Source organism: Quercus suber, unplaced genomic scaffold, assembly GCF_002906115.3.
Source record: "Quercus suber isolate HL8 unplaced genomic scaffold, Cork oak 2.0 scaffold_45, whole genome shotgun sequence".
NCBI classification, from domain to species: Eukaryota; Viridiplantae; Streptophyta; class Magnoliopsida; order Fagales; family Fagaceae; genus Quercus; species Quercus suber.
In genome coordinates this window covers 391,835-416,230 of record NW_027069510.1, presented here as the reverse complement: position 1 = coordinate 416,230, position 24,396 = coordinate 391,835, and the positions used below count along the sequence as shown (strand labels likewise).

Here is a 24,396-nt window from a genome sequence, read left to right as displayed (position 1 = left end):
GAAAACCATAAACTTTTTGGGAAAATACAATTATTGTGATGCTTTAATTTTTCTAAGCCAATAATCTACACAATAAATTGTCAAGATTACCCACTTAATTTTTTGCATGGCTACACATCAAACAATATCTATTTCTTTCTTAACACCAAAATCAAAATTTATTACGATGCATTGCCTCATCTAAAAGATAGAGTAAACATTCGTTCTAACAGAAATTTTTTTTTTTTTTGGGTTAAATTTTATTCTTGAACTATGATATTTGATTCTCTACATGACATTAACTTTTGTTTGGTTACCGTTGATTCATAAAATTATTTTTTTGATCATTCAAATTAACTTTGGTTTCGTTAGTATTACATTAATTTATTTAATTGATAATTAAATACAAAGGCCCACGTAAAATTATCGTCTTAGGCCCCAATTAGATTGAGTTGGCCCTGTTGATATTGTATTTTATTTGGCCTTGATTGTCATGCCAAAGTACCGGTTTAGGCTCTAAAAAGCAAAATTTGTGTTTTCTAAACATGGAAAAAATAAGGAAGAATATAGGAAAAATTATATTTATCCCAATCGGAGGTTGGATAAATCATTTTAATGAACCAAGAGTTCAAAATCCCAAATTTTCCATCTCTGGCTAAGTTTGAACAACGTCTACTAACCTTAACTGGGACTAGTAAAATATTTGACAAAATCCAATCATTCGATTGAGATAAATTTTTGTTCATTTTGAAGATCATGAAATTCTATTTAAAATGACAATTCACGAACCAAAATCATAGTTAAAATAGATGAGATATCATGAAAACATTAAAAGTCGTTATTTTTTTTTGTTTTTGTAATTTTTTTTTAAATTTCTGCTAATAAATCCCCGCAACACACCACCTACTAAATAATAAATTATTCAATTATAAATTGGAATGAACATTTTCCTAATAACATATATAATAAATTTATCTTGATTGTATATGCTCTTTTAATATTCAAGTATAGTTTCTTAGTTTAGCTCTTTTTTTATTATAAAATGTATACAAATATTATTTAACGGAGTATTAAATTCACATTAACTACTCAAAATACTTGTTAGAAAAGAGATACAATTTCTTAGGCGTACTTTATTTTATTGACTAATGCTACTTTCATAACATTTTACAATAAATCTTAAGTGACAAATTATTACTAGTAGGTAAAAATGTGATGATACTGTTAGCCCATATTAGAACTAATAGCTTATTCACTTAGCATTTTTAAGGGGAGAATTTGCAGGGTTGTGTACCAGTAGGTAAAAAATATAAAAGTTGTTGTGGTGGTAAAATTGTTTGCTAGGAAAAGTTGTAGAAATAGTAGTGGCTCCCATGCCGAGACAAAAGGAACAAGTAGTAAGAAGGAAAACTCTAGACCCAAAAGACACATTCAAATTTGAGTAGTGGTAGGGGTAATAGAAATTGGAAAAGGTTTATCTCTAAATTAGTTTAGAAAGAAACTCTTTAAACTTTTCTTATATCTTTTATTGGATGTGAATTTTGAAAATTTAACCGTTAGATTGCATGTTCCTGTTATATCCTCAATGCTAACAAAATTTCAAGAAGATCAAATATTAATAGCTATGCCATCAATAAGATGCTTAAATTTCAAGTTTTTGTGATCTAAATTATGCATAAAAAATAAGTTTATTGATCAAATAGTAAATAACATCCTATTTAAACGAAATTTGACATGTGTTTAAAAAACATAAAGAACATGCACTCTAGCAGTTAGATTTTTAAAATTCACACCCAATAAAAAAAATATAGGAAGTGTTTTGAGAAACCATGTACATAGAAATTATATTTCTACTACATTGAACTTATAAACTGATGTGTCGTCGATCATAAAGAGAAAATTAAAATATTCATTTATGAGGTATTTAAAACATATCAATCACATTCATTATCATATCAGTTTGTAAGTTTTATTTAGTCAAACTTGTAGTACATTTATTATTATCCTTCAAATTTACAACATATTCAAGTGTTACTTTGTAATTGGTATATCTAATTTCACTTTTTTAGCAAGTACGATGGTGGTCATACAACTTTGTGCCCTACCAATCGCTGATTTGTTATAACAATGTATACAAACATGAGGCACAAGTTTCATCTACATTGGCATATCATCCAAAAAATGATGAAGCCACTCTAAGGGTGAGTTTGGCATCACCTTTCTCACTTTTTCAAATTTTTTCAAGTCACAAGTATACTTTATCCAATGAGATAAATTTCAATTCCATTGTAAACTTGGCAATACATTCTTGTTTAGAAGATTTCCAAAATTCAGTTGTACAAATAAGTTTAAAGTCATAACCCCTCTGACATGTTTGATAGTAATAATTGATAGATTACCTATTGTCCCCAAAGTTTAAGATGTTAGGAAATGTTGAATTTCTTCATTTAATCATAATTCTAACACTCCCCCTCACGTATGGCACTACAAAAAAGATTGCTATTTATGAGGCCCAACACATGAGACTATCGCTGAGATATTGCGCTTGGAAGGGAGATGATGCAGCGTAGAAAATCATCTAGCACTTATCTTGAAAAATTAGTTCCTCCTAATTTGGAGGGGATATCGTCAAGCCTTTTTTTTTTTTTTTTTTTTCGGTAGCATAGCTAATTCGTCATACTTTAATGTGTTTTAGGCCTTTTGCATCTGTCGTGGCTGGATTTATACAATTTATTTGGCAAAATGCCCAAACAAACAAACAAACTTTTAACTTGNCGAAATTTTTTTACCACTTTTTCATCCTCACCCGACCCAATCTGGCTAGAAATGAAGCAAAAATGATGTTTTCTAATTGTTTGGGGGGGGGGGGGAAGGCCCAGCCCAACGTAATGGGCCGAAGGCCCACAGGAGGGCTATTTTGGGACCGAGAAGAATAAAATGGAAAAGACAGGGCCCATCTGGAAGTGGGACCCTCAGAAGAAAGAATTATCATAATCCGAAGAGGATATCTCCTGTCCGAAGAGGTTGTAATCCTCTTACTCAATATTATAAATCAATTGAATATGTGAAAGGCCAAAATGAACTTCCGAGGACTCCACCTGATCAAGATAAGCTCTGAGCATGCTATGGAACGATAAGGATGAAGAAATATCTAAAGGGAAAGCTGCTACCACCGTATTTAATGCACTGCAGCAACTTTTCTGACCGCATTTATGTAGAGAAGATCCCTGAACAGTGCATCCTAACCTACCGTCACTCACACAGAGCCAAAAGAAGATGCCTAACGTGACATGTACTTAAGCAAACTCATAGATGAGGAACAAGTGGACGATGGAGATGAGGAGAAGGGTGACTATATAAAGGAAGGAAGCCCCTAATAAGAGGAGGAGGAGGAAAAAAGAGAGCTTGATTGTAACCCTAAGATTTATGTTCATCAGATAAATAATAGTGTAGCTCTTCGAATTTTCAGATATCACGTGTATGCGAAGAGAAACACAGTATGCGAAGAGAAAACGTGCTGCCTCGCACCCTGATGACGGACAGGACATCACCTATGAGCAGAGGTCTCGAACTCCAATCAGTGAAACTTTTTCATATGAGGATGAGCCCCCTCGTAAGAAGCAACCTCAAGGGCCACCACATGGAGGGGTGGGCAATGATGCCATGAGTAAGGCTTTGAATCAAATTTCCAGGTCACCTTTCACGCGTAGGATCGAAGGAGCGAAACTTCTTCGACGTTTCGACCAGCCAACCTTTATATTTATAACGGCAAAACCAACCCTGTGGAGCATGTCAGCCATTTTAACCAAAGAATGGCTGTCTATTTCAGGGATGAAGCTCTGATGTGCAAGGTATTCCCCTTTAGTCTTGGGCCCATGGCCATGAGGTGGTTTGATAACCTGGAAGCAGACTCCATCGATTCTTATCAAGAGCTCACTCAAGTTTTTGGTTCACATTTCGTCACATGCCGAAGGGTGGCCAGACCCTTGTCTTCTCTGCTATCCTTAAGCATGCGTGAGGGCGAGTCATTTAAAGCGTATTCGGATAGATACTGGGAGATGTTTAATGATATGAAGGGCAACTTAGATGCAATGGCCATAGAGACGTTCAAGCTAGGCCTCCCCATTGATCATGGTTTAAGAACATTCTTGTCCGGCAAGCCTGTTACTAACATGCGTCAGCTTATGGACCGTATTGAGAAGTACAAAAGGGTTGAAGAGGATCAGCAGTAAGGGAAGGGTAAGGATAAAGTTAACCCCCAAGACAGGAAGGATTTTAGGTCGGACCGCTATAAACAAATAAGCCCAGGAGAGATTTCACCGGGCACTCAAGCTCAGTAAATGCTTAAGCAGTTAATACAGTGTTCAAAGAACCCGTTCATTAGGTCCTGGAAAAGATAAAAAACGAGTCATTTTTTAGATGGCCGAGTAAAATGGTGGGGAACCCGGAGAGACGTAATCATAATCTCTATTGTCAGTACCACCAAGACCATGGGCATGCTACTGAAAACTGTAGAAGTTTATGGGATCATTTGGACCAACTGGTCCGTGAAGGCAAGTTGAGGCATCTTTTGCATCACTCCAGTGCCCGAGGTGGTCAAGCGAATTCTGAGTCCAAAATTTTTTTTCATGCTTTTTCAGCCCCTCCCGACCCGGTTTGGCTAGAAATAAAACTAAAATGATGTTTTCTAATTTTTTGAATTTTTATACTATTTTTTTTTTAAATTCTTTACCTCGGGCCGGGTTGGAATGAAAGTTGGAACGAAATTTTTTTCACCACTTTTTCATCCTCACCCAACCCAAACTGGCTAGAAATGAAGCAAAAATGGTGTTTTCTAATTCTTTAAATTTCTTCACTATTTTTTTAGGAATTCTTTAGCTCCATTCGAATTCGAACGAAAATCGAAACAAAATTTTTTTTTGCCTCTTTTTTGGCCTCACCTGACCTGGTTTTGCTAGAAATGAAGCAAAAATGGTGTTTTCGAGTTTTTTTTTTTTTTTAATTTTTTTACTATTTTTTTGGAAATTCTTTAGCTCGGATCGGGTTGGAATGAAATTTGGAATGAAATTTTTTTTGACGTTTTCGGCCCTTCTCGACTCAGTTTGGCTAGAAATGAAGCCAAAATGATGTTTTCTAATTTTTGAATTTTTATACTCTTTCTTTCGAAATTCTTTAGCTCGGGTCAGGTTGGAACGAAACTCGGGACAAAATTTTTTTTTGACACTTTTTCATCCTCACCCGACCCAGTTTTGCTAGAAGTGAAGCAAAAATGGTGTTTTCTAATTTTTTTGAATTTTTTTTATTTTTTTTCGGAATTCTTTAGCTACGGTTGGGTTGGAACGAAAATCGGAACGAAACTTTTTTTGCCGCTTTTTCTGCCCCTCCCCACCCGATCTGGCTAGAAATGAATCAAAAATGGTGTTTTCTGAACGACATTTTTTTTTCCGCTTTTTCCTCCCCACCTCACCCGGTTTAGCTAGAAATGAAATAAAATTGGGTTTTCTAAATTTTTGTATTTTTGGGAATTCTTTTGCTCAAGTCAGGTCGGAACAAAAATCAGAACGAAATTTTTTTTGCCGCTTTTTTCGGCCTCACCCGACCCAGTTTGGCTAGAAATGAAATAAAAACGGTGTTTTCTAATTATTTGAATTGTTTTTCTATTTTTTTGGGAATTCTTTCGCTCGGGTCGGGTTTAAAGAAAAATCGGAACGTAATGTTTTTTGCCACTTTTTTGTCCCCTCCCAACCCAGTTTGGCTAGAAACGAAGCAAAAATGGTGTTAGGGCCTTCCCCCCCCCCCCCAAACAATTAGAAAACATCATTTTTGCTTCATTTCTAGCCAGATTGGGTCGGGTGAGGATGAAAAAGTGGTAAAAAAATTTCGTTCCAATTTTCGTTCCAACCCGACCCGAGCTAAAGAATTCCCAAAAAAAATTGTATAAGAATTCAAAAAAAATTAGAAAACATCATTTTAGCTTTATTTCTAGCCAAACTGGGTTGGGAGGGGCCAAAAAAGTGGCAAAAAAAATTTTGTTCCGATTTTCATTCCAACCTGACCTGAGCGAAAGAATACCCAAAAAAGTAGTAAAAAAATTGAAATAATTAGAAAACTCCGTTTTTATTTCATTTGTAGCCAAACTAGGTCAGGTCAGGACCAAAAAGTGGCAAAAAAAAATTTCGTTCTGATTTTTGTTCCAACCCGACCCGAGCTAAAGAATTTCAAAAAAATAGTAAAAAAAATTCAAAAACTTAGAAAACACCATTTCTACTTCATTTCTAGCCAAACTAGGTCGGGTGAGGACGAAAAAGTAGCAAAAAAAATTTCGTTCCGATTTTCGTTCCAACCCGACCCGAGCTAAAGCATTCCAAAAAAAATTCAAAAAATTAGAAAACACCATTTTTGCTTCATTTCTAGCCAAACCTGGTTGGGAGGGGCTGAAAAAGTGGCAAAAAAAATTTTGTTTCGATTTTCGTTCCAACCCGACCAGAGATAAAGAATTCCCAAAAAAATAGGAAAAAAATTCAAAAAATTAGAAAACACCATTTTTACTTCATTTCTAGCCAAACTGGATCGGATGAGAATAAAAAAGTGGCAAAAAAAATTTCGTTCCGATTTTCGTTCCAACCAGATTGGAGCTAAAGAATTCCCAAAAAAATAGTAAAAAAATTAGGAAACACCATTTTTGCTTCATTTCTAGCCAAACCGGGTTGGGAGGGGCCAAAAATGTGGCAAAAAAAATTTCTTTCCGATTTTCGTTCCAACCCGACCCGAGCGAAAGAATTCCCAAAAAAATAGTAAAAAAATTCTTGTATCCTCAAGATCTCATTTGATTCTAGAATCATTAAAGTTGTTGGCGCTTGCATCTTGGATTCTTGGATTACTGACACTTGGATTGCCAATTCTTGAATCATAGACTCTTGAATGGAAGCCTCCATTGGTGCATCAAGAATTGGTTCTTGGAATATCATCAACACCTTCTTTGTTGGTTCTTTGAACTGAACTTTAAGGGCAGCATGTACATGTATATCGTCATCCACTTTGACACAAAAATCAACATCCTGGCTTGCAACAACAGTATTAGATTCTTGGAACTTGATTTGTTCTTCGAGTTTCATTGAGTCAAGAGGTTGTAACTGCTCTTCCATCATGTTCTCGAGACCCTCTTGCAATCTTGAGAGCTCTTCATTCATGGCCTTGTTAGATTCAGCCAAGGCCTTGACCTTATCTAAAACGGCATTGTGAAATTTATACAAAATCTTGACATCCTTAGAAACTTTGTTCACCATTTGTTGCAATTCTTTCGAAAGTTCGCTTCGGTCACATTTTTCTATATCAAGATCGATGGCTCTGATACCTTGCAAGCTGGTTTTTAAGGATGAGTTCTACCCATGGGTTTGTAGCATGATATCAAGGGCATTAGCCCATTGATTTGCACACATAAAATTTACCTAGAGGATGATTGTAAGACTTCTAGAGAACCCCAACGTCGACTTAACCCAACAATGAAAGATGTTGTTAAAAATGAGGTAATTAAATTGTTGGATGCGGGTATCATATACCTTATTTCTGATAGTAAGTGGATAAGCCCGACGCAAGTGGTTCCTAAGAAGTCTGGAATGATTATGGTCAAGAATGCAAACAATGAGATGATCCCAACCTGATTAGGTATAGGTTGGAGAATGTGTGCAGATTATAGGAAGCTTAACTTTGTAACTAGGAAAGACCACTTCCCTTTACCTTTCATTGACCAAATATTGGAAAGGGTGGCTGGTAATATGATCTATTGCTTCCTAGATGGCTATTTAGGCTATTACCAGATAGAGATTACCTTAGAAGATAAGGAAAAAGACTACTTTCACTTGCCCTTTTGGTACCTTTGCCTTTCGAAGAATGCCATTTGGGCTACGTAATGCACCAACCACTTTGCATGGTTAGTTTTTATAGTGATATGGTTGAGAAATTTTTGGAAGTGTTTATGGATGACATGTTTGTTCTTGGTGACTCTTTTGATGAATATCTTAATAAATTAAAATTGGTTTTAGCCCGTTGTGAAGAAAAAGGCTTAGTTCTTAATTGGGAAAAAATGCCTTGTTATGGTCACTTCAGTAGGGGTGGCGCCACCCTGGCCTGAATTTTATTTATTTATTTTTTATTTTTATAATAATTTAAACATTTTTATTTGTCTACCCTTCAAAAATAATTTGGGAACACCCTCAGTTTTTTTTATGCCAATAAAATTATATTTTGCTCCATAATTTGTTCTACATTTAATAGATGAATGATTGCTTGGTTGTGTACATTGCAAGAGATGTAGCTTGTAGCATTGATAATGAGACTATCGTGCACCAATTTCAAAAATATGAAAACTTGTAAAAGGCAATTTTAAACTTTATGTATTTGCATGTTTTTTATTGTTGTTGTTGTCAATATATGAATTTCTCTTTTTATTAGATTGTATAATTTATGCTTCTTAAGGAACACCCTGAGAAAAATTCCTAGAGCCGCCACTACACTTTAGAAATTGTTCTTAGACATGTAGTGTTTTCTAGAGGCATAGAGGTGGACAAAGCTAAAATAGACTTAATTCTTAATCTACCTACCTCTAAGATAGTAAAAGATGTTAGATCCCTTTTAGGGCATGCTAGCTTCTATAGGAGATTTATAAAGAATTTTAGTTCTATATCTAGACTTCTTTGTAATCTCCTACTTAAGTAGTCCAATTTTGAGTGGACGGAAGAGTGTGAAGTAGACTTCAAAAAGCTAGTCCACAGGCTTACATTTGCCCCTATAATGCAAGCCCCAAATTGGTCTCTACCATTTGAAATCATGTGTGATGCTAGTGATTATGCACTAGGGATAGTCCTTCGATAAAGGAAAGATAAAAAACCTAATGTGATATGCTATGCTAGTCAAACTCTAAATAGTGCACAAATGAACTATACCACCATAGAAAAAGAGTTACTAGCTGTGGTAGTTGCTCTAGATAAATTTTGCTCATATTTGATTGGTGCTCCCATTGTTGTTTTTACAAATCATGCCACCCTTAAATACCTTCTTTCTAAGAAGATGACAAGAAACGGTTAATACGTTGGATTTTACTTTTGTAGGAATTCAACATTAAGATTAAAGATAAGAAAGGAGTGGAGAATGTAGTGGCAGATCATTTATCCCGACTTACTTTTGATGAGGGATTAAAAGAAATGCCTATTCGGGACTCATTCCCTGGTGAGCAACTCTATGTTTTTACTAAGCTGCCATGGTATGCACATATAGTGACCTAGTCATGAGTGCCATTCCTGAGTACTGGACCACACAAGATAGGTGAAAATTCTTTGTTGGGGTAAGAAACTTTTATTGGGATGATCCTTATTTGTTTAAATATTTCCCTAATCAAATCTTGAGAAGATTCTTTCCTAATAATGAGACCCATAATGTTATAAAATTTTTCCATTCAGAAGCTTGTGGTGGCCACTTTTCTGTGAGAAAAACCATTGCAAAAATCTTACAGTGTGGATTTTATTGGCCTACTATATTTAAGGACACTTACAACTTCTGTAAGAGGTGTATAGAGTGCCAAAAGTTAGGGCATATCACATGTAGGAACATGATGCCGATGTCCCCTATCCTTGAGATATAAGTTTTTGATTGTTGGGGAATTGACTTCATGGGACCTTTTCCCCAATATTTTGGTAATCTATATATTCTCTTGGCAGTTGATTATGTATCTCAATGGGTTGAGGCCATAGCATGTGAGGTTAATGACCACAAAGCGGTTTTGAAATTTTTGAGAGAGCACATTCTTCCATGATTTGGAATGCCAAAAGCTATAATTAGTGATCATGGTAGCCATTTTTGTAACCATTATTTTGAGGCATTGTTGAAAAAGTATGGAGTGGTGCACTAGTTGTCCACCCTGTACCACCCTTAAACTTGTGGGCAAGTTGAGCTTGCCAATAGGGAGATTAAGCAAATTTTAGAGAAAATGGTTAATCCAAACCGTAAAGATTGGTCTTTAAGGCTAGTTGATGTATTATGGGCTTATCGGACAGCCTATAAAGAACCCTTAGGAATGTCTCCCTATCATCTTATTTATGGGAAACCTTGTCATTTGCCCGTAGAGATGGAACATAAAACTTATTGGGCTATTAAAGCCTTTAACTTTGAGCTACAAGGGGCAGAAAATTTGAGGAAATTCCAATTGAATAAGCTAGAAGAGCTTAGGAATGAGGCTTATGTGAGCACTCGCAATAATAAAGAAAGTATGAAATTATTTCATGATAAAAGTATTGTGAGGAAATATTTTGAGAAAAATCCACAAGTCCTTCTCTATGATTCGAGGCTTCATAAATTTCCAGGTAAACTAAAACTAGGTGGGATGGCCCTTTCATTGTAAGGGAAGTGTTTTAATCATGGAATTGTAGGTAGTTGAGGACCCTAGGGATGGTAGGATTTTGAAATTAAAGAGATACCTGCCTGTTAGGATGCTAAGTAAACTCTCATGGAGCCTTATGAAGTTGTACCATATTTGTTTTAATTTCTTTTCTTTCTGTTTCTTTTTTTTTCTTTTTTTTTTTCTTTTTGCCATTTGTTATTTATTTTTTTATTTATATACATATTTTTGCTGTTTTCTTTTCTTTTGTTTTTTTTTTTTTAGTGAGCTAACATTTGCAGGTGTGAAAGAAATTTCAAAAAAAAAAAAAAAAAATTTAAATGCTTAAGGTAACTTCTTCCTTTTATACTTGAATTTATTTTGGCTTTGATACATGAAGGACAATGCAATATTTTAGTTTGGGGGAGAGGTTTACACATTTTTTTCACTTTGCATGATTTTTTTCTTCTTTCTTTTTGGTTGCAACTTTTCAATCCTTAAAAAAAAAAAAAAAAAAAAAAAAAAAAAAAAAAAAAAAAAAAAAAAAACTTGGATTTGAATGCAGAAGAATTATAAGCTTTATTTTTATATCATGTGATAGAGTAAATAATGTTGAGTTGGTTATACTGTATGCTATATTAAGACTCTTTTAAGAAGAGCACAATTGGAAACTTTTGAGCAAAATAGCTGGGTTAGCGAACGGTAGGATGTTGGATATGCATGGATCATGAACAAGCTAGATATAAGCTGAAACTCAACCCATATAGAGAGTTCTTGAGCCTTGCTTTTCTTTTTTAGAGTATATCTTTATTTGAACTCTTAAAATTCTCTCATATTCTTCAGTTTTGTAGAAGATCTCTATATTTTTTGGTTGACTACTAGAAACAATATGGGGAGATATACCATGATCCTACTTATTTTTGTCCTTAGGCATGCTGGTTTATGTGGAATTTTAGGAGATGAGAGCCTCAGGTTATCAATCTTTTGTCACCAGCTAAACAAATGTTCAGCCTATCTTTATATTAACCATTGTCACCATCATTTGAGCCATGATAAATACTTCCACAATACCATAAAACATTTTTGTTTATGGGTGTTCTTTGGGGTTCGAGTTTTGAGGTATTGATGCATTTAGAAACCACTATTGTCTCTCTTTTCTTCCACACAAAATAATAATAATAATAATAATTCAAAAAAATCAAAATAAAAAAAAATCAAAAAGAAGAGAGAGAGAGAGAGAGAGAGAGAGAGAGAGAGAGAGAGAGAGAGAGAGAGAGAGAGAGAGAGAGAGAGAGAGAGAGAAGAAAGATAAAAAATTTAAAAAAAAAAAGAAAGAAAGAGAAGACATACATAATCAACCAATAAATCATCAGTGTCTTACAGATCTTTCATGTATTTCAGAAGGGTTATATGGTTATGTAAAGGTTGTTTTGATTTAAGTTGGATGTTACTGCTATGAGTTGGGTTTGGCTTGAATTTTCTGCATTTGATTCATATACCTCATATTTCAAAGAGAGAAGTTTTACCTTTATCTAGCCATAAGATTATGCTACCACTGAGCTTAAAGTCCTACTTGATCCTAAAGGTGCATGGCTGGTATGTGTTTGGATAAAATCTAGGGATGAGAATGGTATTAACCTCAAGTTTCCAGGAATTCAACATCCTTTCCAAGAGATCTTTTTCTATTGTTTTAGTGGCTTTTTTGTATACACATGTGGTATTCTCAAAACTTTTTCTTTTCTTTTCGTTCACATGTGATTTGAAGAGAGAAAAAAATAAGCCATTACTTCTACGTGTGTTCTTTCAGAGTGTTGATGACTTAGAGAGGTTTTGGAGTAGAGGCTTTAATCTAGATTATTCTTGGTCTATGCATGTTTGGAGAAGCGGTTTGATTGGATGGGCTATGCACACTCACACTCCAAAAGTAAAGCTAGTGAAACCTCTTTAATATGATGAATAGTATCCCAACTCAAAGTTGAAAGTTCATTTGTATGTTATAATCATAAAGTAGACAAACATTTGCTGCAGCAATTTTCAGAAAACCTTTGACTTTTGTGCACCCTCACAAGCGTAAACTCGTCCACTAGGGGTGACCTAAGGGTTCAAAGATTTGCTGCATATGGAAAGTGCAATCGTGTAGCCTACAAAAGTGGATTGTATTTTGGTTTTAATTTTCACTTTCAGTAGACATGGATGCTTTGTGGATTGCTAGGAACTAGCAAGATTTAAGTTGGGGGGAGGGTGGGGGAGGTGTGATAACGCCTTAAAATGTATACTTGTTATATATCTATGTGAGCGTTATCTCCTTATTACTATGCTTAATTTGTATAATTAAATCATGATTTGCATTAGTGCCTATTATTTATCTTTACATAATCTCTTGAATAAGATGTCATTCATTGTGTGTAATTTTCTACTTTCAAGAAATCATGTGAAAAGACGAGTTTACAAGAGTTTGTGAGAGAATGGAAGCCAAACTCAAATTGAAGATGAGCTAAAGGATCATGCTTAAATTTCTAAGAAGGTGGAGCTGGAGTGCTTGGGTCGTTTCCATGTTTAGAAGCTTCAAATAAGGAAAGAAATCAAAGAGACAGAATCTGAAAATGAAAAATCAGATTTGAGCACTGATCAGTACTTTAGGCATATCTCTCTCCTCAAAAGTCCATTGACTCAAAGCTGGATGGGTAGGAACTGTGACTTAAATATCTACAATTTTTCAGTTTTGAGTTTTTTTGAAATTCACAATTTTTGAGGGTCGAAATTAACTCACAAGTTGCTGCTGTAATTCTAGACGAAAATTAAATGTAAAAGTTTTATCTTCTTTGGACATTTTAACGTTAGGGTTTTGGACTGGAGGCTGTGAAGAACGAATTATTGGGGGGGAGGGGGGAACCTTGTATTTTCTTTTTTCTAATGGCATTCTAAACTCTTTGTTAGAGTTAGGGGTTATGTTTCTTCTATATGGTATGAATATTCAATGTAATTCTTTCTAAGATTTTAGACAACAACATATTTGATTGTTCACTTAGATTTGTAAGGTAGAATTTATTCAATCATGTTTTTGCTTTATTCCGCGCCAAATTTGCTTGTAATTCAGCAATTAGATACCCTGTATTTAGGTGGGAATTATGTAAGGGTTGTGTGTGAGAAAGTGTGAAGAAACTCAAGTGTGTTTGCATTGGAGGATTCTTGTGACTGGTTCTCGCAAGTAACTCGTGATTGGCAACTCACCAAAATACCACATGTGTGAAGCATGCAGGAAGCTGAAGGGTCACGACAGCTGAAACACTACAGGACAAAAAGTACAATTTGGCTTGGCAGTTATCTCGTGACTCAAACTTGTGATTTGTTCCATTCGCGAGACCGAGTTGCCAGAATGCCTTGTTATGCAGAAAAATGACATTTCACATTTCTCACGTACACTACTATAAATACCCTTATACCCACGAAATGTAGAGAGCTTCCAGAGATGATTTTGAGAGAGAAAACGAAGATTAACTCATCCACAATTTAAGACATTTGATTCTCTAATTCCTCTACTCTTACCCTCTCCATTGACATATTTTTGAGAGATACATTTGCTAAAACCTTATCCCACCATACCCATATAAGTAAGGAGGTATTTTGGTGTTTGGGAAGTAGTTAGGAGATGACTAATTCATTTGGTTGATACAATGGGCTTATTGCGGGATTCGGCAAGCTAAAGAAGACACGGTTAGACTTAACCTTGTTGGAGCAAGAAGTTTGGAGGGTTTAGGAACATTAGGTAAATTAGGCTTAGAGGGTTTATTGCTATTTGTGTATCCCAACTTTATTCTTTAGTGGATCATTTAACCTCTTGGAGAGCGGCTGAGAGGTTTTTCGCCGAGATCTTCGGTTTCCTCTTTAATAACACATGTCGGCATTATCCTTGTGTTTGCATCTCTCTAACCCTTTCTCTCTACCCTTAATTGCTACTGTGTTGTGATTAATTATGGTGTAGAGTTGTTTATTTGTTTGGGTTTTTGCTTGTACCTATTTTTCCGCACATCTATTGTTTAGGTATAAGCTTGTGTTGGATATTTGAAATTGGGGGTTTAAACATTCATTAGTTTTTTTCACACTGATTGAACTTTCAAGATTTCTTTTGATGTATTAGGTCTTTCATATTTTCAATAAGTTTGATTATGTTTTTCGTATTGTTTACATGAATTTATAATAGTTTCAAATAGAAATTAGGTTTTAAAGTGAATGGGTTTTTCTAAAAACTATTCTAACCGCATTATTAATCTGGATTATTATGTGTTCTTGAATTATCTCAGTTCAACTGAATCATAGGTTTTTAATTGTTTAAGAACAATCAATTGTGAAATATATGTTTTCTTAGAATCACAAAAAATTTCATATTGATATAGGGAAACACCTCGATGCCTTGGTATTTAAAATATTGATTTAAACCAGTTGTTTTTTAATTGTTAACAATCACCAAGAAAAAAAAAAAAAACATAACTTTTGTTATTCATCCAAATTGTTGTTTGATTACCAAGAAAAAAACCCTACTCCTTGTGATTCGACCTTGGTACTCTGATAATTATATTGCTATGATCTCCTGCACTTGGGAGTGAACAAACAAGGAGTGAGCGGCATGGTAAGGGAGGCAGGAAAGAGGGACCGGTGAGGCAAAGGAGGGACTGGTAGCATTAAGTGAGAGTGAGAGTGAGGGAGAGGGAGGGCGGTTGAGAGTGAGGGAGAGGGTGGGTGGTTGAGAGTGAGGGATTAAGGGTAGGGAAATGAAAATAGAGAAATGAGAAAGTTAGTGCAATATTTATAATTAGGGTTTTTAAAATTTTTTAAAATTATATATGTATACGGGTCGAGTTCGGGACAGGTATGCATAATACCCGCACCCAACCTGAACCTGCTACAAGATTGGGTTTTTAAAACCCAAACCCGCTCCATTTGCTTTGCGGGTTGGGTAAAACCCGCCCCATTAGGGTCGAGGCAAGTCGAGTGCCTGTGAATCAAACAATTTTTGTCATTCCTACTCAACATCTTTGATATATCTTCATCTTTCTACCTAGAAGGCTCATAGAGGAATAGTCTCGTGTGCGACCAACCTTAGTGGGAAAATGAAGATTTACCATTGGTGGGTTTATTTTCTTAAATGAACCTTAAAATTGTTTCCAAGTACAATATGGGTATACCTCCAGAAATAGGGATAGGTTCACTCAGATAAGTAAATCTCGACCAGACTATTTTAAACTTAAGCTTGGAGGTGGAAATGTCATTGAACTTTAATGTTTATGCTCATATGGCAAATATACTTGTAGAAATCACGAAAGAGGCATGTGACATTCTACTACTATGTTGATAAGAGCATTTTTTACTTTTTAAAGAAGTTAATAAGAACAATTTTATTTAAAAAAAAGAAGTTAACCACGCTTTTTAAGCCCAACTTCTAATTAATGTCAACAATTAAGTTTGTCTGTATATATATCTAAAGAATTGATAAAGCGGTAGAAGAAAAATTGATTTTGTTTGTATATTCAAAGAATTGATAACAGTAATTAGACTATTATTTCCATCTAAGAAGTTGTTGCAACTTGGCAATCAAACATGATATATACTTGATGTATCCATGATTTCCAAACCCAAATTGTATTATATTATATATAGTCTAGAATAATTCAACAATTCACTATCAATAAAAATTAAAGCATTTTATATATATATTTTTGTGAATTCCATATCTCAACCTTATGGACTCAAGGTGTTTAAGCGTCTAATCATGCACTAACCTTTCTCTCGCTATCACACTCTACCAATCGGTGTAAAAAACAAGAGGTGGGTCAGGCAATAGGGATTTGGGTTCAAGAGAAGCAAAGGATTTGAAGAAAGCAATAATGATATTTAATTGCATGAACTTGGCTTTCTCACTCAAATCATTCTCTTTATTAAAACAAAAACAAAAACAAAACAGCAACCACCAATCACGTAGTCCAATAATTTGGTTGCACTGGATATTTTGTGACTTAGGTGATGAGGAATCCTAATGGTAATCAATCTTAATTAGATGAAGAGGGAGGTGGAAAAATTGTGGGAGCACCAATCCAATGTGGCACAAATGCAAAAGAGCATATAATTAGTCTCGTAAAATTGTGAAAGGATGTAAAAACAAAAAAATACATTCGCATTGATAGAATCTTCCCTTTGCGATAATCCTCCAAATAAGAATTCCATGTCATTGTGACAAATGGTGGAGGAATCACGATTGTAGAAACAACAATGGTATTGAAATAAATAAACTTAACATATTCTAATTAGTTTGCTTTAGGGACAGTCATTAGCTTGTTTAATGGTCTAGCTTTTGGAATAGCTGGTAATCAGGCAAACAGTTATGTAATGGAGTTTTGAAAATGCAGCTCTAATGATTCAAAATACAAAAATTAACTAGTAATTTTACTTTTATGGCCAAAGAATAAAGAGAGAAAAATTTTATCATACATACATACATACATATATATATATATATATATATTCAAACATCGTGATTCAACAACTTTACAGGGTGGATGAACACAGAAGGTGGCATCAACTTCCTGCTAAGTGGTAACAAACGGAACACAGCAAAGAAAATAATTTATTTTATTTGACCCCTAAATTTCAAGCTAAGTGAAACTTGATCAAAGAGGAATTTATAAAGAGTTTCCACCCGTGGACTAATATATATATTACAGACTCCATTCAAAATTCTACCAGTAAGTGATCTATTTAAAGAAATCTTGACCGTTTGCACTCAGGTGGAAGACCTCCAGGGAAGCGTTTTAAATCACTGCAGTAGTTGTAAATCATGAAGTACTTCTGAACCCATCTCAGTCTTCTTCGGCCATGGGCATCAAGCTCATTGGTCTGCCATGTAGAATCGGAGGAAGCACTAGTAGAAGTGGAAGCCGTAACTTTGAAGTTCCGGTAGTAAGCTGTAAAGGGTGCCTTAGACCAATCAGTTTTCACCAATCCTCCTCTTGTTGCCCAATCGTCAGCGTTCCATAGGCTAGAGTAAATCTTCATAGGTTGGCTCTTAGGGAAGGGAACACCGATCGATTCAGCATTCTTGAACACTCTTATGGGAGTGTTATCAACCAAGAAACTGTATAGGGAAGCAAGGTTAGACATTGTTCCAATCGCATAAAGTTTTAGCAATCATAGTAGATTAAAATGAAGTAACAAAGTGGGGTGCTTTCTCTTACATTATGTGTTGGGGCTTCCAGATGATGGAATAAGTGTGAAAATTTCTTGTGGGATCGAACCAGAGATAGAACTGTTGCTCCCTGTTACCCTTGCCCTGAGTGAACACGTTGGTGTGTAGTATATAAGGGTCACCACTAAGGTTTCCCAAGAACTCGAAGTCAATTTCATCATGAGTTAGCCCCTGAGAAGACAACTGCAATAGAAAACAGAACAGTCAGTTACGCAATATACCGTTTGAACGTTTTAAGGGAGTTTCTAGAAAGATGGCAAAGGTCTTACATGCATGAATACCACATATTAGATTATTCTAAGGTTAAACACATATATAAAGCCCACTTCAAAAAGAGTATTTTAAATACATATAAAATAAATAAGTACAAGTTTGAATTAGTTTTTCCTTTTTAATTATTTTATCTAGTTTACTTAGGTACAGTTTTATAAAATCTCACTTATTGAGATAGGTCACATGATCAAACAAGTAGAAATAAAGAGAAAGTGTATATATAGTAGATACACACATTTGCACATGCTATTTTAAGGCGTCTTATTGTGATCGTAAATTATGACTAGTGCGCAAAAAATGTGTGTATAACATTCTCACAAGTGTCTATGATTGGCTATGTGAAAATGATGTTAAGGCATCAACAACTAATTACTTCAATAAATCATGAAAAATTACATATCTATTGGATAATAGTGAAAATCAAAAATATTATTATCCCTCTTTTTTTTTTCTTTTTTTTCTTTTTTATAACTTTTTTAATATGATAGGTATCAGTTGGTTCACTTGCACACAAGTTACTTGCACACTAACTAGTAACATGCTCTTGTTGATATGTGCCTTTAACTTTGACCTTTTTTTGCAGGCACTTCAAAGATCACAAGCAGGCCAACACTAATCATCCTAAGGACCTTCCTATTAGAATCAATAAGTAGTTTTTAAGAAGGAAAAAATATTAAGCAGAAAGAAAATGATGAGTTTTGAGACATACATAGTAGGCAGTTACAGTGCCAGCAGAGTTGCCAGCAACAAGTTTGAGCTGCATATCAATCCTCCCAAATAGGTATGCTTTCTTGGACTGGAAGCCAGAACCAGAAACTGGGTCTAGAGACAGAGACAAAAGCTGTCCTGCTTTGAATATCTTGGCACGTTTACCACCCCATGTTATGTCAAAGTCTTGGTAGAAGTTACCAGCACAAGTGGCAACTGATAAAGAGCTAATTACCACTAGACAAACCAATACAAACATAGAGAACCCATTAGAAGAAAAGGCCATGTTTAGACTTCAGAGAGAGATCGTTGCTTGTGAATGAGAGGTTTTAGTGCATGAGAGCTACGCTATATATATATATATATAGGGCAAAGGAAATGCTTGTAGTTGTAGAGTTAAGAGAGAAGAGAAGAGAAGGGTATGAAGATGTGGGGAACGCGTGAGCAATAACTGGAGGAGCCAAAGCTCAAAGCTGGTGCCAGCTGAGCTGAGGAATTATCCATATATGAAAGCTGGAAGCTTTTGTTTGTTTGGGCTTTTTTTATTTTTTAGACAAATGCAATTATAATCATTCTGTCCCCGCCAGTATGATAGGTAGGACCCTCTTTTTTAAATATATAGGTGGTGGATGACAACGGGAATGGAATGGAAGAATAAAGTTTTTTTTTTTTTTTGGGACCACCAATCATGTATTTGGTTTCCAATGAGAATTTGCCCTGTGGGAAAATGATATCCTACTCACTTCCTAAAATGTCAAAAAAAAAAAATATTCTCAAAAATTTTCACCTCTACTTTTCTTTCAATATAACTGTATTTTGACACTATAAAAAAAAAACAGTATTTTACAGAGTAAAGAGTCACAACTCACAAGACCATCAATGCTATGTAGTTAAATAGTTAAGATACCATCTCCTTTGGCTGTTACAAATGTCTGCAAAAAGCCAATTTCTTGTGACTTTTATCTTTTGTCTTTTCTTTCTCATGTACTCGTGAATTTGAATTCGACTAAATACTGAATAAGCACAAGTTGGCACATCAGGAAATTGGCTTAAAACTACACAAATTTATTTTATTTTTTTCCTGAAACTACAGATATATTTTTAAGATTATCCCATATTAGACGCGTGGAATGTTTGAAGAATTTGGGTATGAACCAATAATCACAAAATTAATACTACTTTGAGGCGTGTTCTAAACACTATACTGAAAGTCATAATTGACCCTACTCCAAAGAGTTTGTTGCTAGATTTCAAGCGCCTCCATGATACAACAAAGTCACCAAACTGTAATCACCAATTCTGAAATTTCATATTAGAGTTCCATAACGAAATTGTGAATTTGACTAGGACAATGAGAGAAAATGAATTGATTGTGTCTATTTTCAAGCCTTTAATCTAGAGACAATAAAGAGTTTTTCTTGAAAGATCATGACTACTCATATGAATTTGCAAATTTCTAAAAATTTATCATTTACAATAAATTTTCATATATATTATGCTTTATAAACTCATAACCCTCTTTAAAAAAGAAATTTCTTTTTAAAAGAATTATTTATTTCTATATCACAAATAACTTCCATATATTATGCTCTAATTCATCTTACCTCATTTTGATCAAATAAAAAGTTAACGTTCGACCGTAATCAAACACATTACCCACACACATGATCACATGCCAGGTGTAGCCACTAAAGCATTGGATTGCGCCATATGCCATGAATGTGAATGTTCTAATGCCACATGTCCATAAATCCTATCAATTAATGTATGTATAGGCGTTTGTATTAATCATATACACACAAAAAAGTTTTGTGGCCTTCTCGTATATGGGACATGTTTATTATTTAAAACACAAAGTTACTTCCTTTCATATCACAATCTATACTATATTTTTAAAAATTCTCCACTTAGATTGTGATATTAAGTGTATCGTCAAATGCTGATATCCTAATGCACATCAGAAGGAGTTTTTTTTTTTTTTTTTTTTAACCATCAATTAGTGTAAACATTTCAAATTAATAACTAATTAAGTACAAGGTGGCCTAAACTTAAACCTATACTTTTAAATATTAGAAATATAAATACCACACACATGTTTACACCCAATTACAACGATAGTAACTAATTTAATTTGACCCTTTCAAGTGCTCCACCATCATTTTCATGAACATGTGTGAGAGCAAATTTTAAACTTTAACCATAGGTTGTCTCACTTCTTATGCTTATAAAGGTAAAGTTCCTTAGGTGTTTCTATTACTTCAGACACTTATAAAAAAAAAAAAAAATTAATTTCATTGTTAAGGACATATTTTTATGTAATTGGCATATCCTATGATAAAATGCACTTTACTTGTATTTAGGTAAATCTAAAAAGGTTCAAGATGATCATTACAAGTGGTTGAATTGAAAACATGAAGATTACTCAATAATTGCTTAAGAAAAGTATAATCTGCAGGTCTCAATATCTCATCGATAGAAACTCGATTTGTCAAGATTCATTAAAGCTCAACACATGTCTCGATTTATCGAGTTTATGGGATTTAGACTATAGCCAATTACATTTTTATTCTAAAAGGTTATTTGTTTATGGATTTGTTTAATCCTTATAGGACTAGGAAAACCCAAGGTTTGTGTAAACCTATTTGGAATAGGAGAGCCCATTAAGCTCCTATTTAGAGGAGGTGGAAAAAGAAAAACCTAACCCTAGAGAACTTTATAAGGTTTTCTTTTTGAAACCTAGCCTCCTTCTACAGAAGAAAAAGTTCTTACTGCGTTTCTTGTACGCCTTTAGGTTCTGTAACCAAGCAAAATTTCTCACACCATCATTGAAGATCTTATTAGTGTTTCTATGTGAAGCGGTTGCAAATCAATTACATCAATCAAAGGGTTGCTGTGGCGTTAGTCACGTACTAGAATTCGTACAAAGGAGTTAGTCACGTATTGGGATTCATGTTTTGAAATGAGAGATTGCCGCTACATCACAAGTCCAATTTGGTATTAGGGTAAGGGTTCAACTATAGGTTGGTATTAGGTACTAGGATTCTTTTTACTTGTAACCACTTGTTTTGATAATAGTGGATTCTTAGGAGTGGTGAAATTCACCCAGTGGGGTTTTGTCTCAGTGGTTTTCTTCATTTGTAAACAAATCACTTATGTCAAATTTATTTTTCGCTGCATTTACCTTAGTTGGTGATTTGCTTGTACTACCATGCTTATTGCACGTAATTGAACCTAATTAATTGGTTAATTTACCAAATGAGTCAATACATTCATGGCGTATCATTCATTAAAAGTATAACACTACTTATCTTCGATTTAATCTAACAACCTCTTGAGAGTCCTTTAAGGCATGTAAAAGCTTAAATAGTGTAAAACACTATAGCTTGTTTAGACCCTCAATTTTAAAAACATGGCTTAATTGCTTTTACTCTAATTTATCTAAGTTCGGAACAAAAGTAAATGATATGCAATAACCTGAACAACTCTCTAAGCCATAACCATAAGCAAGCAACAATAAATATAAAAGTTTAACGAGTAAGGGAAGAGAGATGCAAACACAAGATAACACCGAAACGTGTTATCGAAAAGGAAACTGAAGAACTCGATGAAAAGCCTCTCTGTAACTCTCCAAGTCGAAATGATCCACTAGTGAATAAATTGGAGTACAAGGATACCAAAAAGACCATCCAAGCCTAATTTACTCAAAGTACTTGTCTAAACTCCAGCTATCAACGGACTTCTCAGAGTCTTGTCTTCATTAGCTCCCCAGATCCCGCAATATCGTCCAGTTGCATCCGTCAAGCCTCATCGGCTTATTTTGGCAAATCCCCAATTTTTCTCAAGTTCCAAATCACTCTATACACTCTAAATAGGTGTGGGTTGTGTTTGGGTACAAATCTCCTCTCAATGTATGATAATAGGAGAGGGAAAAGAGAAGAGATTACAAAGATTTCTCTATTGAGGATGAGTAGCTCTCTCTAACAAGGGTGTGTTGTAGAAATCTTTCTAGGGTTTTCTTCTGAATAGCCTCATTATGTAGGTAATGAGGGTATATATAGTATGGGTGAAGGCTATAAGAGTCACACTAAAAATCTCAGCTATCAATGCATTTCACGAGTCATCTTGCGAGTTGGCCAAGTCGTGAGATGAGTTGTGAAACACACTGACTCTTCAGCTTCTAGCATGTGCTTCTCATGTAAATTTCGCAGGATGCACTACTTGCGTGCCAAGTCACAAGATCACCTTCTTGAGAAAATTTTCACCACTTAAGACTAAACTTATTACAAATCCCACAAAATATAAGGAGAAAAATTAATGAAATTACAACACTTTTTGTCATAAAATAAAGCCAACATAAATATTATGTGAAAAACCATAACTTAACAGCATGTTTGGATTGAGAATAAAGGGAAGGAGAGTGGAGGGGAGGGGAGTAGAGTTGGTTGAAAATAAACTAATTTTGGACCAAATTCTACTCTACTCTACTCTGCTCCCCCTCCATCTCCTTTAATCCAAATGGACCATTAGTGAATAGATCTACCAAGTTTCTACTCGACAATACATACACAACAATGATAATACTATATATATATATATATATTAACAATTTTTTGACATATTTGTTTCTTAATTAAGCTAATGTTCTATATAAACATGCATCCTATTTTGTAACAACCAATGACTTGAGCATCCGCATTTGGGCTTGTAAATGCCAAATGTTAAGAACATTTGGCATTTAAGCCCAAAAACCCATCAGCAATGGGAAGGCTATATCCCATATGCAAAAAAAAAAATTTGAGATTTTGCTACAGTACCATCTCAAATGTAAGATGGTACTGTAGCAAAATGGTATAAAATTTTTTTTTTTAGTTAATTTTACCCGGCAAATTTCTCACTCTCCCTCATTTTATCTCTTTCCTTTCTCTCTCTTCCTTCTCTCTTTCTCATCCCCTCTCTCTCTCGCCAAATCACCAAGTCGGATCGGAGCTCACGCCGGATCGAATTTCTAGATCGGCGTTTGGTGGTGTTGACATGGTGACCGAGTTGTGCGTGGAGATCGGTTTGGCGAGGTGGGTTCCGTTCCGATAGGGTTCCGTTCCATTCCAATGGAGATCGGTTTGGCGAGGTGGGTTCCGTTCTGATGGAGATCCGTTCCACGGAGATCGGCATGGATTGTTGATGGGTTCCGATGGCGAGGTGGGTTCCGATGGATTGTTGATGGGTTCCGATGGCGAGGTGGGTTCCACGGAGATCCGTTCCGTTCCGATGGCGAGGTGGGTTCCGATGGAGATCGGCATGGATTGTTGATGGTGGGTTTTTCTTCAAATTTTTGTTTTGGGATTGTTGTTGTGATTTGCTGGGGTGGCTGGGTTTGTTCACGGTGATTTGTTGTTGTGATTTTCTCTGGGAAAAAAAAAAAAAAAAAAAAAAAAAATTTTTTTTTGGTGTTGACGGTAGTTTTTGGGTTGCCGGTGGTGGTGGTGGCAGCGGTGGTGGTGTGCAGCGGTGGTGGTAATTGTGGTTCTGACCAGAAGGAAAGAGAGAGAAAGAATAAATAATGTATAAATAATGTATTGTAATGTATAATGGTAATTGTGAGAAATATTATTTTATTGTGTAAAAATATTATTTTAATGAGTAAGATTGGGATATAAAAGTTGGGATGTTGGAGAATTGTAAAATTGTATTGTATAATTGAAAAAGTGACTTTTTAAGATGGTAAAATAAGATGAGATTTAGAATCCGGCTGTGGATGCGCATTGATCTTATGAAGCATCTTAAATAGTATTTTAACTACTAAGGTTGCATAGTGATTCATGTCTAGGCAAAG

General features: G+C 34.9%; 2 protein-coding genes across 2 annotated transcripts; one reads left to right on the top strand and one right to left on the bottom strand.

Annotated features, from left to right (window-relative positions):
- The first annotated feature begins 3,459 nt into the window (after nt 1–3,459).
- Nucleotides 3,460–4,211, top strand: LOC136066737 (uncharacterized). The gene is made up of 2 exons (XM_065771493.1): nt 3,460–3,671; nt 3,809–4,211. Exons 1-2 carry the CDS (start codon nt 3,460–3,462, stop codon nt 4,209–4,211), a joined length of 615 nt encoding a protein of 204 aa, XP_065627565.1.
- A 12,595-nt stretch (nt 4,212–16,806) lies between these two features.
- On the bottom strand, nt 16,807–19,024 carry LOC112039092 (xyloglucan endotransglucosylase/hydrolase 2). Its single transcript, XM_024071936.2, has 3 exons — nt 18,568–19,024; nt 17,575–17,768; nt 16,807–17,474 (listed from the first exon to the last, which is right to left on the bottom strand). The coding sequence occupies exons 1-3, from the start codon at nt 18,850–18,852 to the stop codon at nt 17,099–17,101; spliced, it is 855 nt and encodes a 284-aa protein (XP_023927704.1). The 5' UTR covers nt 18,853–19,024; the 3' UTR covers nt 16,807–17,098.
- Between the last annotated feature and the right edge of the window lie 5,372 nt (nt 19,025–24,396).

Coding starts and splice junctions, on each gene's coding strand:
- LOC136066737 (XM_065771493.1), top strand. CDS start 3,460: ATGCGAAGAGAAACACAGTATGCGAAGAGAAAACGTGCTGCCTCGCAC. Junction 3,672..3,808: donor GCTTTGAATCAAATTTCCAG/GTCACCTTTCAC, acceptor TGTCTATTTCAG/GGATGAAGCTCTGATGTGCA.
- LOC112039092 (XM_024071936.2), bottom strand. CDS start 18,852: ATGGCCTTTTCTTCTAATGGGTTCTCTATGTTTGTATTGGTTTGTCTA. Junction 17,769..18,567: donor GCACTGTAACTGCCTACTAT/GTATGTCTCAAA, acceptor TTTCTATTGCAG/TTGTCTTCTCAGGGGCTAAC. Junction 17,475..17,574: donor TGGAAGCCCCAACACATAAT/GTAAGAGAAAGC, acceptor TTCCCTATACAG/TTTCTTGGTTGATAACACTC.